This window comes from Coturnix japonica, chromosome 19, assembly GCF_054131305.1.
Source record: "Coturnix japonica strain WE chromosome 19, WE-NBRP24, whole genome shotgun sequence".
Classification (NCBI taxonomy): domain Eukaryota; kingdom Metazoa; phylum Chordata; class Aves; order Galliformes; family Phasianidae; genus Coturnix; species Coturnix japonica.
The window spans coordinates 8,999,129-9,015,344 of record NC_140681.1 but is presented as its reverse complement, the minus strand read 5'-3'; the positions used below and the strand labels follow the sequence as shown (position 1 = coordinate 9,015,344).

The following is a 16,216-nucleotide window of genomic DNA, read 5'->3' as shown; positions in this document are numbered from 1 at the left end:
GGAGCCTTTCTATGGTGATAACAGTTTATGCAGCTGTGCCATCCTCACTTGCAGGAAGGCGATGTGACACTGAGAGCGGAGATGGAGAAGTTTTTAAAAGTGTTTTTGTTTCGTTTTAAAGCGATGCGATGGGTGGTTGTGTGGATGTGGGCGTGGAAGGGACACTGAGCTCCTTATCTCAACCCCGGCGGGGGGGGGAGCAGAGCAGCGCGATGTGCAGCTCTCAGCGGCAGCACTAGGACCCTGCTCAGCTTCTCTTCGCATTTAATTTGCATGCAACCAATAAGCCAACGAGCCGCCGGCGGCTCCGCTGTCCGATCCGCCCCACCCGGGCTGCCGAGCGGCTCATTCGGAGAATGGCTGCGGCCGCTGCGTGCGGTTCCCCGGCCCCGCGGCCGCCCCGCGATCAGCCGGCACCGCCTCCAAGGAAGCGGGGGGACTCCCGACGGCGTCAGGCCGCTCTCTTCTTCCTCAATAACATCTCTCTAGACGGCCGACCCCCTTCCTGCCCGGAGGCTGAGAAAGCGTCGCCTCCCCCTTCGGGCCCGGGAGAAGCGGAGGAAGCTGTAGAACCAGCCGGAGCCCCCCAGCGTCTGCTGTCCCCGCCGCGGTTGCCCAACGGGCCGCCTCCTGCTCTGCTGCTGCCGCCGCCGCCCGCTGCATCCCCCGCGGGGCTCAAAGGGGATGCGGAGCCGCCCCGCGGGGGCATCGCGTTGCTGCTGGGCGGCCCCATCTGCCCCCCGGCCCCTCCGGGACCTCCCGCATTGCTGGGCGCCGTTAAACCGGGTGCTACGGGGCTGCTGAGCCCCACGCAGAGCACCGGGTTAACGCTGGAGGTGCAGCGGCAGAGGTGAGTGAGGAGAGCGGTTCCCTGCTCGGTTCCCTGCTCGGCTCCTCCCAGCCCCGCCGAGCCCGGCCCCGTTGGGGCGTGGGAAGCCGAGGGTAGAGAGGAGCTTTCCCAGGGCCCTCACCCGGCCCGGTGCCCCCGGGGGTGGGGAGCGAGCGTGGGAAAGCGGTGGCCCCGGGGGAGGAGGAGGAGGGGGGCGTGGGATGTCTGCATGGGGAGCACCTGCAGGGGGCGGGCGGGGCAGCCCCGGGGCCGCTCCGGTTGGGAGATGCTGCCTCCATCCCTACGGGAGCGCATCGCTCGGCCCCGGGATGCGGAGTTCCCGTTATGTGGCTCCTAACGCTGGAAGGCAGCGTCCGGTTCGAATCTCTGCGATTTGAGCTGTAAAAGAGCTCCTTTCAGGCCGCTTCTTGCTTTGTAAAGTGAGCTGAGCCCAGAGCCTGACGATAAGGAGGACAAAACCGAAGGCACCGACGGTCTGTGGTCCAGAGAGCGGCTCTCGGGGCTCTGTCAAAGGCTGGAGCTGATGTCGGTGGCCCTGAGCTGGGAGCTGCGGTGCTTTGCCCAGGTGCTGAGCTGTTCTTCTCTTTAGTGCTCTTTGGTTTTAATATTGTGGGTGGTGATTTTGAGTTTAGCATCAGGAGCTTTAGAAGTAGAGAGATTTCTGTGATGTTATTTGTTCCTTTTCTGTGCTAAGTCAATCAGGTGCTAAGAAAATACTCATTACATTCAGAAAATACTCAGTACGTTCCTTGGGTCTGCTCTTGTTCAATGTCCTTCCTGCCTCTCTTGGTATCTCATCTCAAGCTGTCGTGCTCTACCAGTGGCTCCAGTCAACCCAGCTGAAAAGAACAATTAGATTGGGAAACAAAGGTAGAAAGAAGCATAAAGAGGTAACCAGAGAAATGAAAGGGCTTCTGTGTGAGCAGTGACAAATCAGACCAGTATTTCAGCTTGGGAAAGAGATGGCTTCAAGAGGGCATTGCATTCAGCATTTGTCTGCTTGTATCTCCAATCTGTGTTATGTACCATAACCTGCCTATGGGACGTGGTGGGGAGTTCTTGAGCTGCTTTGTGGCTTTCAGGTCCTTTAGGATGGAAACTTCCAGCATGAGCTGGGTGTGTGCTGGCAACACTCCTTGGAGGCATGGTTTGATCTGAATGCTTTGCCTTCATAGTGCTGCTTCAGAAACCGAACGACTTAACCTCCCACTTTTGTTTCCCTTCAGGTATCTTCTGTTAATGGCATCTTAAATTACAATGCTGTGTGTGTACTGCTTCCTTACCTGCCTTGTTCTCTTCCCTTCTCCCTTTCCACCTTACTCTGTTCTTTTGTTCTGTCAAAGAACAAGTGGAACAAGGGGCATCAGAAATGACTGAGTTAATCTAAATCATTTCAAGGTGGGAGTATGAACAGCAGTGGTAACAGCAGTGCTTTGGACCAACTCCGCATGGAAGTGTTGATTGGATGCTGTACTGCTGACATAGGTGTGATCAAATCAGTTCCCTGTGTGCAATAGCAGAAGTGCTCCATCAGGCTTTCCTGCTGGTCATGGCTAATGCAGTGTTTTATCCCGCTGTCAGCTCTGCAGCTGCTTTCATTTTGAGAAACATTTGTTTAAAAGAAAGAAAAGCACAAATCCTGTGCTAATACACTCTTTTTTTTTAGAGTCGAATGGAACATAATGTTTAAAAGCTTTAGCTGTGATTTCTAAGCCTTCTGTACAATAACCTGTGTAGGCATGGTGCTGCTAAGGAAGCAGCAGTACAGATTGGAGCCTGTGAGCTGTGACCTTTGAGCCATGGCTGTGGGCTGCTGTGCTGCTCAGGGCTGAACATGAACGCATCCTGTGCCTGGGCTTTATTTAAAGCTCAGCTGAGATGTTACGGCTGCACTCTGCTCCCCAGCAGCATTGCTCCAGCACACTTCTCCCACACTGCGCCCACAGGTGAATGCATGCGGCCAATAACAAATGCCTGACAACTCATAGCCGCCTCTTTTATTGATTGCCTGTTGTTCCCAGCCAGGTACATCCATCAGTCAGCAGCAACGGGTGTGCCTGGCAGCTGTAACTCTTGACTCTGAAGCCTGCAGGATCTCAGCGTGCTGCCTTGAAGCATAGTTTGTTTGGTTTGCAGTCTGGAGTACTTCCCTCCATTCTCTTCCTTCAGTCCCCCCCAGCTGGTGCCTCCCTTTTGAGCCATAGCACTTGGGTTTTGCAGAGCCCACCCTGAACAGGGCCATACGCTGGATGCTTTGTGCACATGATGGTGAATACAGAGGTCTGAGGTTCTCATGCTTCTTGCATAGCTTTGCTGAGCACAGAAGTCTGCTGCAGTTTAGCCACAGGACAGCGCTTTTACTTTGGATTTGGGTTTGGCTTGCTAGGCCTTTTGTTTCAGGGGGGAAAAAGAGAGAGAAGGAACATTACTCTCACAAATTCTGTATTGTGATGTGCATGCAAGCTGTGAAATCTGGGGTTTTCAATGAGGTACTGTTGATAATGCAGGTGGGTGGTACTTAGCAGGGCTGCAGCTGAGCTCTTTGGATATGGAGCTATTAAACACTTAACCTTTGGTTTATAGATACCGTGTGTACAATCCACTGTTTCAACCTGTGAAGATGATGTTATGTGAGGAGTTCTTTGCTCATCTTGGAAGTGCAAGGAAAGGGAAAGTGTTTCACAAGGCAGTGCCCAGGTTTGTGGGAAGCACTGAGACTGTAACACAAGAAGCTTCTGCAGGAGCTGGAACACCTTGGCTGTGAGCAGCTGCCTTCTGGGAGCGCTGCCCTTGGGTTGTTTGTTGGGTTTTTTCTCTGGAGTTTTATTGTGCTGAAGGCTCTTATTTTAGCAAGGCACATGATGAGATGCATCATCACTCAGGGAAGTACTTGAATATTTCCATGATGCATAATGTCCTATCTCTTGCGTTTCACATGCTTGTTTTGGTCAGCATTTTGGTCATCTTAGCAAACAGCGTGAAGGACAGGGGGACCACACTGGTTCTAGCTAGAGATACCCATAATACATGGTAGAGCCCTGGGGCCAGTGTCCCGACCTGCATCTCCTTCTGGCTTTGGGTGCAGCAGCCCCATAGGGTTCTCCAGAGGTATAAGTGTGCTTTAGGAGAAGTGGGCTCTGGGCACTGCAACCTTACATCTGCCTGCTTGCCATGGGGCTTGATTGCAACAGACTGCTTTCGTAAGGCTTGCTGGAAGGCATTGTTTTCTCCTTGGATTGTCAAAACACCCTTAGCACCAGAGCAATGTGATATATGGACGCCATTTCCGATTAGCATTAGGACTTAATCTTATGTGGTTGTGAACCAGCAATGAGGCAGCAACCACTGTGACAGTCTTACAGGCTGCCTATGTGCTCTGCGTTCACTTCCAGTCTTGCTGCAGTTTCTTGTCTCCTTCTCATTTGCCCCATGTGCTGCATGCTCCATTCCTTGCATGGGGCTTTGCTGCTCTGTAAGGAGTGCAGGATTTGCTCTCAGGTTTGAGACCAGCAGGAAAGCCCTGCAGCCCTTCAGTTTTACAAACAAGCCTCAAGTCACAGCACAAAGGTCAAAGATTTGGGTCTTCCTCTCTAACCCTGAAGTATGACACATAGCCCCGCTCCACACTTTGGAGTGTAGTTTGTGTACTCAAAGTCATGTATTGCACCAAATATATGGTGATGGCAGTGGTTTGAATTTGATTTACTATCAGTGTGGTTTAACTTCTATGTGTGTAGTTGCCACAGAGGTGTTGCTGCCAGTGAGCTGCACTCAATCTGCTTTGGAGGAGCAGCAAATGCTTAAGGCACTGACAGCAGTGAGGCATGGGGTGTGGGAATAGGGATTCTCACATGCTACAATGCTAGCTAGGAAGCAGCAGCGTCTCCCAGGCTGTTTACATAGTAGCAGTTGAGAAAAATTAAGCTTAAAGATGGGATCAGGTTCCCTTAATCCTCTGTGCTGCTGTGACCGGGTAACAGCAATGCTGTCAGTTCATCGCAGGTTGTTGGCTCACCCGCAAGGAAGGGAAAGCCGTGCTATGATTCTGCATGGTGTGTCCTGACAAAGCAGATCTGACAGGTATGTCTCCCTATTGCAAGCAAGGTTTGGGATCTATGGGATCCTCAAGCAGGTCACCTTTGGCTGTTGTCAGTAAGCCCGTGCCTGCACAAACCAGTAACTGATTTTTGTCATCATTACATTAATAACTCAGTCTCTTGACAGCTGTGATTACACTGAGGTATGTGGAACACCTTACAAGGGGGCAGCCATGCAAGTAACTTCGGAGTGAGAAATAAGAAACCAAATTTTATTAGCCCTAATTTTACACTGTAATTAAAATTTCTTTACCTTCTCTGTTCTGTTCATCTATTAGCAGTGTGTGTTGTAAAGGAGCAGCAGAGGCTCTGAGCCCACAGGACACTGAGGGATTACTGGTGCTATACATAGAGTGCTCTTAGCTGTGTCCTGTCCTGCTGGGAACACTTAAGAGCTGGGTTAACCTCTGGCCTGGGATCCAAGTGCTGCTTTGCTTTGTTACCTCCCTGCTGATACAAATGTGAGGCTGGAAGCACTGAGAAGTGGGGTTCTTTCAGTGGGATGTCTGTCAGAAGGGAAATTAGGGCTGGCTGCTGCCTCCCAGGGTGGGAGTGGGAATGAAACCGAGCACACGTGGTTGGGTTTTATCGGTTCAGAAGGTGTCTGGTTGGTGCCTGGTCAGCTCAGAGCAGTGCTGTTGGATTCTGTGTGCACACAGATAACAAGGCCAGGCTAAACTCATCTCGTCCCTTATCTCTGGACACATGCTCTGTGTAATACAGCCCTGGGTGGGTCTTTGTTTACTGGCTCTTAAAACAGTGAGAAAGCACCAAAGAAGGCCTTGACTGGGGCTGGATAGACAGACAGATACAAACCAACCCTCTGTGGTTTGTCCAGGAGCAAGTTGTGTTGGCTCTCAGGTGGTTTGAACTTCCATTAGGGTCCCACTCATATTACAGCCTCCTACACAGAACTCATCAACCTTTTAATATTGGCTGCTTTAGTTTCTAATTGCCAGGTAGAGTGTTAGTGAGGTGTGTAGGGTAGCAGAGTTCTGGTTTTGGCTTTCTGCTGTCATATTGAGGTCACACTTGGCAGCGTGTGCTCTGTGTAAGTGACTTGAAGTCTTTTGAACTCAGCAGATCAGATGCGAACAAGGGGTGTTATCCTGGGTGACTTTGCTTAGCACAGGGTGCGTGGCTCTGCTGTTCCTCATTGGACAGGAGCAGGTTTGCTGCATGACCCTGTGCTTCCTGTACATGTGAACTGACTGAGTGAGAAGAGCACTGAAACTAAAACAGGTTGCAAGCTAAGTGCAGACAGCTCTAAAAAGCCTTAGTTTGCAGCGTGCTGCGCTGTGTAATAAGAAGTGTTGCCAATAGCACTATTCCAGCAAGGCTCTGGTACTGCAAAATGTTTGAGTACACCGTGTGCTTTGGACCAGTGAGACCACTGAGATCGGAGGAGAGCATCCTGCCTTGCCTGGCACGTTGAATTTCTCTGAGGTGACAGCTTCATATTAGGACAGAAAATCAAAGCTGAAGTGCAGCTAAAAATGAAGTTTCCTGTTGGCACAGCAAGGATGAGTCATTGTGGCTCTGAGCAAAGGGGCAGGATCCTTTCACTGCGGCAGCAGCACTTGATGAGATGTGCTCTCACAGCGCCGTGGGGTCAGGTGCTTAGTGCTCTCATCCCTGTTGTCATTGGCTTTGGGTTTGCTTTTCCTGGTTGGAATTTAGGGTGGTGCTGTGTAGAGCTGTGTAGACTCGATGGTCTCTGGGGTCCTTCCAGCTGTAGTTCCATGACAGCAGTGGAGTTCACTGAGGGCTGTATTCATGCCATAACATTTGAGATAGAAAACATTTCCATGAAATGTGTAGGTTTTATTTTAGATTGAAGGATAAATGCCAAAGTAAACTAAAGCACGTGTATGTGAAGGCATTGAACTTTACTGGAAAGCTTCCATGGGCAAGCAGAAATATTTTGAAACTAAAGCCTGGATGAAAGATGTGTGGATGCTTATGTCCATGTATAAGGAGAAACCAGATCATGCTCACATCCAGAATGCCACTGGACCTCCTTTGTAGCAACAAAGCTGTGTGTTTGTGTTTTTTATCCAACTTTGCTGTAAAAACTCATCCATAGCTGCTAGCAATTAAGAAATCCCATGTTATCTGTCCTCCCTGCCCGTTGTTCCATACACCTACTGAGGTGCCATGGTTTTGGTCTAGGGCTGGGTGTTAAATTTTAAGCTTTAGGCCTTGGTTAACCCAGAGTCCTACAGTGTATGCCCATAAGCTTCTTCCAAGTTGGCTTCCATGGTGATGTTTTCTGTCTGTCAGTTGAGTTTTGGTGTCACTTTGGCACTGGAATACACGTGGTTTGTGCTAAAAGCACAGCACAGTGTGTGCTTAAAGTGAAAAACCTGCAGTTTGACAGCTGTGGTGTCAGTATTTTGATAGTGTTGGTTGAATCTGAGGATCTTGTTCCTATAGAAAATGCAGCCAATTTCTTTGTAGAACTGTCAATAAATTTGACTTTCTGCTAACTGTCGTACTAACTCACAAGGTTCCTATTATTACTCCCTTTGTATTTTCCACCTGGGGGTTTCAGATGGGCCTTGAGTATTCTCTGCTTCCTCTAACAGCCCTCCCTGCTGTTCTCCTGAGAGCTCTGTGTTACTGAGCTCACGTCCTGGACTCAAAGTCTGCTACTAGAGCAACACCCTGTGTTCTGGGGCAGGAGTGGAGCTACAGATGTTCTGCCATCATACAGATGTGTGTGTTGATGTGTTTTGGTAGGCTGATACAAAATGCCTTGGTATGTGTAGGGAACTTTCTGTAATATTTCTGATAAGATTTCAAATGAGTATTTGGAAGCTTTTTAGGTGTTGAGCTTAGAGGTAGGTGTTCTTCTGTGTTGAGTGTTCTTGTTAACGAAGCCAGTATAAATATGTACCCAAAGATTTCAAAGTTCCTAGCAGGGAAAGCAAGTTCTTGGCCTTTTTAGGAATGTGGAACTCATAGGTAAGCACTCTTCCAACAAAACGAATCCAAGAAAAGCTGCCATTTGTCCTAAGAGCTCATACATCTGTTGCAGTTCATAAACTCAGAGGCTATGAACTAATATTGTTCACTCTTCGTGGTGTTGTACATTTTACAGAAGGCGTTTTATCTCCCAGCGCTGCTCTCTAGACTTTTTAGAAGACATAGTGGAATATGCCAGTGTACAAAGGTACTTTCTTTCAAAAGCAGCATTAACCTTGACTCGTTGCATGCAGTCCTCTCCTCCCTCCACCCTCTTCCACGCCAGTATCTGAGGTCCTGCATGCTAGTGCTGCCATCTGATCATAAATCTGGCACGGTTTTTCCTTTTTTGTTGTTGTTGTTTTTCAGAGTACGTAAGTGTTTGGGTTTTGTCTTCTAATTGCAGAACCAAGCATATATCTGGGTCTCCGAGGCACAAGAATTTGAAGAAGATGCACTTCATCAAGAACATGAGGCAGTATGACACGAAGAACAGCAGGTAACACCCAGAGACCAGCTGTATCCTCATACTTGTGTGAAGTGAGATGTGCCCATAAACAAACTCTAGTTCCACATGATTAGTTGGTTAGCATCAGTGGGAATAATGCAGCATCTTCCTAATTTTAAACACCTTTTATGTTGAAGGCAGTGGGTATTTGTATCTGCTACATCTGCAGCAATCAGCTGATAGTTCTGCCCATCTGTCCCAGGGAGGTGTTTAAGCCATTCTGCCCTAACACCATCCTCCTTTCTAGTACAAAGAGAAGTCCCATGTTTGTGTTTCATAGAAAGCTGCTTTGTAACTTCTGGATCATAATTCTTATCCTGACCTTTTCCCATCTGCTTACAGGATCGTATTAATCTGCGCTAAACGAACACTGTGTGTGGCTTTTTCTATCCTACCTTATGGGGAGAGTTTACGTATCAGGTGAGTTGCCTTTAACTGTGCTGTTGTTTGCAAGAGGTCTTAAATGAGTACATCTGCTAAAGGTCTGCTGCTTCCTTTATTGGGAAGCCTTCAAGGTTCAACAAAACATGAGAAACAAGTCCTGCTAATCAGATTTCCATGCAGCTTTGCTCAGTCTCATGAACTGTTAAGTTGATTCTGTGAAGGTCTGACCTGCACGTATACTATAGAAAATCATTTTATTTTAATCCACTTCTGCCAAAACAATTGTGTTGTCACTTCTGTCCTGTACGTAACATACGGCAGGAGGAAACGGATGTTTAGTGGTGGGAATTGTATTGTATTCAAATTCACTTGATGTAAAAATAGTTGATGGGAAAACGTTTTCCCATGTAGTGGAAAAGCAGCAGGGTTGCTGGTGTTATTTTAGGGCACTCGTGAGCTCAGTGTTATTGTGCTTGTGTGGAAGCTGGCAGTGCAGTTCTTCAACTGAAGGCTGTCTTTTTGTGCTGGAATATAGGTGACAATGCTGCATGCTGCCATCACTGAAGCAGAGTTGCAGCTCACATTCCCAGTGTGAGCTTGTGTGCTCAGTGGCTGGAAAATGGCAACTGAAAGGCCAGCATCTGGTCCTGGAAAACTAGTCGTATAAATTATGCTTGTGTTAGTTAGTAGTTAGAGCATTTCTGTCTTACCAATGGTTTGTCTTAGGCAGAAGGACCGTACCTAAAAATAACCCCATTTTTTGATGGGTACATTGCTGCAGATTTGACTTTTAGAATGAGGTGAAGTGCAGTTCTTGACTCAATGTACATCTCCATGTTTTGAGAAGAGTAGTGAAAAATTAGCTCTTACTTGGAAATGAGGTTGGTGGACAGTCCAGTTCATGCATAGTGGAGCTCTGACCCTGTGGTGCTGGTAGAGGCACAGGACGGGCCCTGGCATTCACCTTAAAGGCAGCTGAGCTCATGCTATGTTTTCCAACAGTGCATTTTCTTGTCTGCATTTAGTGATCTGAAGATGGATGGACAGAAGCAGCGACATCCTTCTGGGGGTGTTTCGGTCTCCACTGAGATGGTCCTTGGAATGGAAGGAGTAGAGCTGGGGGCAGATGGCAAGGTAAGGAAACACTTTGTCTCCTGATCTGTAATGCTGGTGCCTGGCATGGAGCGATGGGTGGGTCAGCTGGCTGCTTTCACCCTCGTAACTGTTTGATATGGGGGCTAATCACTTGTTTTATGCAGCACTTCCATAAACTGAGAACTGTAATTTAATGGAGTAGTGGAAGTCTGCTTAGATCCTTAAGGTTTTGAATGTTTGACTTGTGATGATGCTCCTGAGGAGGCTGTCAGTTTCTGGTCATTTCTGCCTCTGTTTCTGGAGAATTATCTTCACTGGCATTTCAGACAGTATGTGAATATTTTTTTTTAATATATATATTTTAAAGGATAAAATGTATAGCTTTTGTATATTGCCAGCATTTTATTGATGTGATTCTCCCCTTCTTTCCTACATCCCTCTCTTTCCCTTTCTTTTCCCCTACATCCTCAACTTTTTCACATTGAAGACCACAAAAGCAAAGTATTTCCACTTACAGGCTTTTTTTTTCCATTCCCTCCCAATTTCAAGGTCCTCACTCTCACTGGGGATCTCAGAGCTGTAGAATCCTATATGACTGGAAATAAGCTTCCAGTATTTTTTATTCCCTCCCCCCATAACTACAACTTTCCTTTCTTGAAGGTTGTGTCCTATGCAAAATTCCTGTACCCAACCAATGCCCTGGTTGTTCGCAAGGCTGACAGCCATAGTGCTGTCCCTTCCTGTCGAGCTGGTGCTTCACGGAGTCTTCCTGGGTCGAGATATAAACCTGTGGCTGCAAAAATGATACCAGCAGGAACAGAGATCGGTAAGGATGCGTGCTCACCACTTCTGCACAGAGCAGAAAGGGAGAGGGGTGTTTATCTGAAACAATTGCAAGTGTTGATGTGTTTGGAAGGAGACCGCTTGGAGCCGAGCAGGGAAGGTTTGTTAGTGAAGTATAAAGTATGAGGCTTAGGTCTAAGTCTTGTATGCATTCCTTGCATCCTCTGTATATCTGGTATAGCTCATGCAATTCAAGGATTGCAAAGCATTTCCTTGGAAATATGAAGCTTAATATTGCTCAGCAAGAAACATCTGGTATGCATGGGTACAGATGGCCTTCCTTGCCTTCTAGCACTGTAACAATGCACAAATCAAAGGCTTGTGTTAAACTGTGTGAAAGAGCAAACCTGACAATGCTGTCATCTGTTAGATTTGAGCAGCAAACTAGGTTTGTGCAGTTCTCTGTGTGTACTTGTAGAAGACAAACTGTTAGTTTGTGCTGTCTAAAATGGTGTTGGGCATATGTTGGAGACAGCTTGTTTGTTTTGTAATAACTCTCATACCTGACGCTTGCGGAATGCAAGAGAGTGACCCAAGCTGAAGCTTGCCTGCCCTGTGGGGTCTGCCAAGACTTCTACTGTTTGCTGTTTGAACACTTTAATAAAAAGGAAACAGGAAATTTGAAGTTCTGTGGCTCAATGTTGTGCTTTCTTCATTCCTTCAGGAAGTGAAGCTGGGGAAGTGGCAGAGTATGATCCTAATCTTCTGGATGATCCTCAGTGGCCCTGTGGAAAACATAAACGGGTTCTCATCTTTGCCTCTTACATGGTGAGTGCTTGTGTACCTGAGCAGGGTGAGTGCCTGAGAGATCCTCCTATAAACAACTCCCCTTGGAAAGGAAAAAGTCCTTGAGGAAGCAGTTGTGGCTTCTTAAGAGCTGACTGGGAGATGCACAAGTGGTTGAGTTTGTATGCTGAGCTTGTCAAGGACCAACTTGTCATATCTCCATGTTGGCATTTATTTACGGTAACTGTTTGCTTACTAGTTTGTTAAGATTCTTTTTCTGTGGCTGAGACTCAACCTGGGCTATTACCCAGAAATTACAGAGTTATAAAACTTGGTTTTGCCCTTGTAGTGAAGTCCTTGACAGATCTGTTCTGTTCAGCTGCCAGTGCTGTTCACAGGACAAATAATATATTCTTCCTGTATTTCAGACAACAGTCATAGAATACGTGAAACCCTCGGACCTTAAAAAGGATATGAATGAAACCTTCAGAGAGAAGTTTCCTCATATCAAGTTGACGCTGAGCAAAATCAGGAGGTAAGAAACATGCAGTGAATAATGAGAAGAACATCTACACAGTGCTTTTATCTGCCACTTGTATGGAGCAAATACTAGATCTATTTATAGTACATATGATTAAATGCTAATCTCTTGTTGCTGGTTGAGCTGACTGTAGGATGACAGGAATGCTTAGGTTTCTGGGAAAGAGTAGCAGTTGGTTTTCATCATTCAGCCTAGATGAGTTTTGTTTCGTCAACACTAAAAGCCAATTAACAGTGAAGTAGTATCAGCTTTGAAACAAATACTTGTAACTTGATTGTTTGGCTCTCATGCAGTCCTGCTGTTATCCAGATCATCTCTCTGTCTGTTTTCACCTTTCAATTACAAGACTTGCTGATGAATGTAGACTCAACAAGACTGTAGAATAAAAAAAGTCTGTTCTGGGAACACTTAGTAAAGAAAAGTATTTTTTGAAGGCAGGACTGTGCGCACAATTCCTCACTGTCCAGGAAATGTCTGACTGTTCACCAATTAGACATAATGTTATGCCTTCTGAGTGCTGTAATCTTGCTGGTATTACACCAGAGTTAATGCAATTAGAGCCTTCTGAAATAGCCAGCTTAGAACATGATATTGCTGAATCACTGGCACTGCAGCTCCCAGCTGAGGGCAAGGTTTGCACATTTAGAGTCTGGCAGTGCCCTGCATGCTCTTCTCTGTAGTTGTTTCAGGGTTTTTTGCAGAGAGCTCTGTAGCGTGAGAATAGCAACAAGAGGGAGCATCCAGCATAATGTTCACCTTCATGCAGAAGTGAAGGGCCATCTGCTTTGGGATATGAAGCAGTTTGCCCTCCCTTCTCTGAGGTCTGTGGGAGACAGGCCTCCCTCTGCAGAGCATTGATGTGACAGTGTGTAGGTTAGGGCAGTTGGGTCTAATGATTCATGAACCTGTTTGGGATCTCAGAGGGATCCGTACAGCAAGAGCCTGTGTTTCAATGAAAGAGCTGAACCCATAGTGCTCACAGACGGATAAGGAGCTGTGTTTCCACAGTAGATGCAGTCAGGTTAAATCAGTTCTTGGATCAGCTCCAGCTTGCTGCCAACTGGGCTGCTCCAGTCTGGGATAATACCAGTTCTGGTCTTCCAGATAAGAGTCTTAAATGTGTCCTCTTCTGAGTTTCCACACTGAAGTGTACCTACAGCATTTTCTAAAAGCTCATTCCTGAAAACAGGAATTTTGTGTCTCATAGGATGTTTTTTCTTTTTCCCTCCCTGTTCTTAGTTTGAAGAGAGAGATGCGGAATCTGAGTGAAGAATGCAGTCTGGAGCCAGTTACTGTGTCCATGGCTTATGTGTACTTTGAGAAGCTTGTTCTCCAAGGCAAACTCAACAAACAGAACCGCAAACTGTGTGCTGGTGCTTGCGTTCTGCTTGCAGCCAAGATCAGCAGCGATCTCAGGAAACATGAAGTTAAACATCTTATAGACGTAAGTACTATGAGGCACGTTTTGGGTGTGGTCAAAACCTTCCTTTTTTCATAGAACAAAGTAAAGATTAAAAAAACAAGATTTTCAGTAGTGCACACTGCATTCAAGGCTGTCTCTTTCAGTCAGTTTCAAGCTTCATCCAGGGCTCTTCTTTTTGGATGCTTTTCCTAATTTATGAGAAGCTCCTGGCTGATGCAGTATAACGTCCTACTGATCCTACAGTGAGGTTATTTCTGTGTTTAGTGGTTGCCTGGAAAACAGTAACTGTTGTGTGGGTGTGACAGCTGTGCTGATCTACATATTTGATCTGTGGCACTACTTCTCTCTGGCCTTGCATCACTCATTCCTCTTTTATGCTGACTTAGTCTGAAAGTGCATTGATAAATTCTGGATAACTGATTCTGTTTCTCCCCTTCTGCTTTTTTTTTTATTTATTTACTACCATCATAGAAACTAGAAGAGAGATTCCGATTCAACAGAAGAGATCTTATTGGTTTTGAATTCACTGTCCTTGTAGCTTTGGAACTGGCTCTCTACCTTCCTGAAAACCAGGTGTTACCTCACTACAGACGGCTCACACAACAGTCTTAACCAAAGCTACACTCCAGCTGGAAGCTGGCGGCGCTGGGGAATAGCATCGCTGAGCTCTGCTGCTGACATTGCCATTGGCCTTTGTGCCCTGGGAGCATCCTGCCAGCTCTAGTTCTGAAGTCTGCAGTGTGTTTTCGGACAGTCAAGGTTTGCATTATGGACACGTATGCAAAGTCTGGGAGATGGTACGAGAAGAGTTGTTGAACTTCATTTTGTTTTGGACATTCAAAGCACAAATATTCACCAGTCAGCTGTCGTGGCTGCTGATTATTCCTTATTTATCTTTTCAGTTTAACAAACTGTTCTTCCCTATGAAGAATCCTATGGTATTGTTTCTTTTTTTTTTGTGTTTACTTTACTCCTTGAAACTAAAGGAAGCATCACTTCCATTCCAGTGCACCATAAAGTCCAGATGTTTTTAAAAGTCTTCTTGCATTTTTACATTAATGGAACACATACTTTATTTTTTTTAAAGATGTGCCTATAACTGGCTGGTCTGGTACCAGTTCTTTTTAAGTTAGTTATGTTATTTAGTAGATAATCCTGAGTTTATATAGCCATTTATTCTTTACCTGCATTGGCCTTGTGTATAAGGAAAATGATTCCAGTATATCTGCACTGGTGATACCCAGGGCAGGCATCTATCCTATACTATCTATAACTAGACTGAAATTGCTGTTTCAATTTAGTTAACTATAATATCTTAAGAAAATACACTTTATTTAATGATTGTTTTGAAGTCTGTCATGAAATACCACCTGTTGAACAAGGTATCTGCAGCAAAGTGATTACTGGCCCGGTTTACTCTTAAATGAAAGATGAGTGCTTTTGATAAAGAGCAACTTGGTCTCAAATACATAATTTCTTCTATTGATTTGTGTTCTGTTGTCTGAACTAAGCACCTTTTTCAGTAGGACTGTATTATATATGGTCTTACATGCTCTGAGCAAGTACTTAAGTCAGTAAAGCTATTTCTGCCAAACCAAGCCAATGACACAAAACATGCTTGATATTGAGAAAGCTACTTTACTCTGTTCTTCCAAGCATTTGCATCACTGTGACGGTCCTCATAATACAAGCATTTGTTGCACATCTGAACAGCCACTTACAAGCTGGTGCCAGGCAGCACCCCACTGCTGACACAGAGGTTAATAAGTTCTTTGACCATTGACTATTCCTTCATCTGTTCTTTATAATATCCAGGTTGGGAACGAGCTCTGATTACATGTGAAACCTTCTGTGATGTTGGCTCTTGGTTTTATTTTCTGAAGCAATATTATGATGCAGGTAGCTGTGTCCATTTGCAAGAAGCAAAACTGATACTTGGCCATTATGACTGAGAAATGTGTAATTTGTTTGACATCTAAATGGAAATGCTAAACCTTGTATTGAGGTATGGGTACCTGCTATCTAATATGTAAAGTAATGTAAATTTCTGTTCTTTGTATTAGATGTTGTAGGCATAAACAAAGCTGAATTTCTGTTCTTCAGCCATGTTTTGCCTGGAGCTAATTTTGCTTCGTTAGAGTTGCAGCAAATTGTATTGCAGCCCCTTGCTCTTTATGTAGGGCTCAAATTGTATTTTTCATATGTAATAACCACACTGACTATTGAATCCTTTGTAACTGTGTTCAGCTGTACGTAGCTTCAAGTTATTTGTGTGAACTTAATATTCTTCTGGCTTCTCTTTAACACAGAAGGACTTTCCAGTCTCTGTAAGTGAGATGGTAGGTAATAAGTTAGCCTTGCCAATATTCTAACAGAAGGGTTTTAAAGCTGCCTACTGGTCCAGCTTTCTACTGAATAGAACTGTCATTGCATGCAACTAATAACAAAATGCTAAACATTGTCACGGTTTGAACGAAAAGTTCACCTGCGCCCGTGACAGGGGCCGTGGGCCCCGGAGGGGCCCTAGGCCGAAAGGAAAAAGTTAATTAGGAAAAGAAAACAGCGGCAACGATCTAAGGAGGCACACTTATTTACTAAATACTATATCGAAATACAGGATAACACAATATAATACAATATAATTGAAAATTGAGCTAACGAATCAAGCAAAATAGGAGAGAGAATGAGTCCCGTAACCGAGAGGCCTACTGTAAATCTAGGCGAACGGCTGAAGGCTCCCACACACTCCCCTGAACGCCAGAACTCGAAAGACGTCAGTCTG

At 45.7% G+C, this 16,216-nt stretch overlaps 1 protein-coding gene across 4 annotated transcripts; it reads left to right on the top strand.

The window, feature by feature from the left end:
- The first annotated feature begins 215 nt into the window (after positions 1-215).
- On the top strand, positions 216-15,716 carry CABLES2 (Cdk5 and Abl enzyme substrate 2). Of its 4 annotated transcripts, none has more exons than XM_015881665.3 (10): positions 216-850; positions 8,051-8,122; positions 8,321-8,413; positions 8,765-8,842; positions 9,832-9,940; positions 10,562-10,727; positions 11,409-11,512; positions 11,899-12,005; positions 13,251-13,455; positions 13,906-15,716. In XM_015881665.3, the coding sequence occupies exons 1-10, from the start codon at positions 357-359 to the stop codon at positions 14,044-14,046; spliced, it is 1,569 nt and encodes a 522-aa protein (XP_015737151.1). In that variant the 5' UTR covers positions 216-356; the 3' UTR covers positions 14,047-15,716. The 4 variants fall into 4 exon arrangements, with proteins under 4 accessions (XP_015737151.1, XP_015737153.1, XP_085375817.1 ...); XM_085519690.1 differs by lacking the exon at positions 216-850 and adding an exon at positions 1,135-1,415; XM_015881667.3 differs by lacking the exon at positions 8,051-8,122.
- Positions 15,717-16,216: the final 500 nt, after the last annotated feature.

Bases quoted from the DNA above. Each gene is read 5' to 3' on its own strand.
- CABLES2 (XM_015881665.3), top strand. From the start codon at position 357: ATGGCTGCGGCCGCTGCGTGCGGTTCCCCGGCCCCGCGGCCGCCCCGC. The intron at 8,123-8,320 runs GTACTTTCTTTC...TTCTAATTGCAG, and splicing joins GAATATGCCAGTGTACAAAG to AACCAAGCATATATCTGGGT. The intron at 11,513-11,898 runs GTGAGTGCTTGT...CCTGTATTTCAG, and splicing joins TCATCTTTGCCTCTTACATG to ACAACAGTCATAGAATACGT.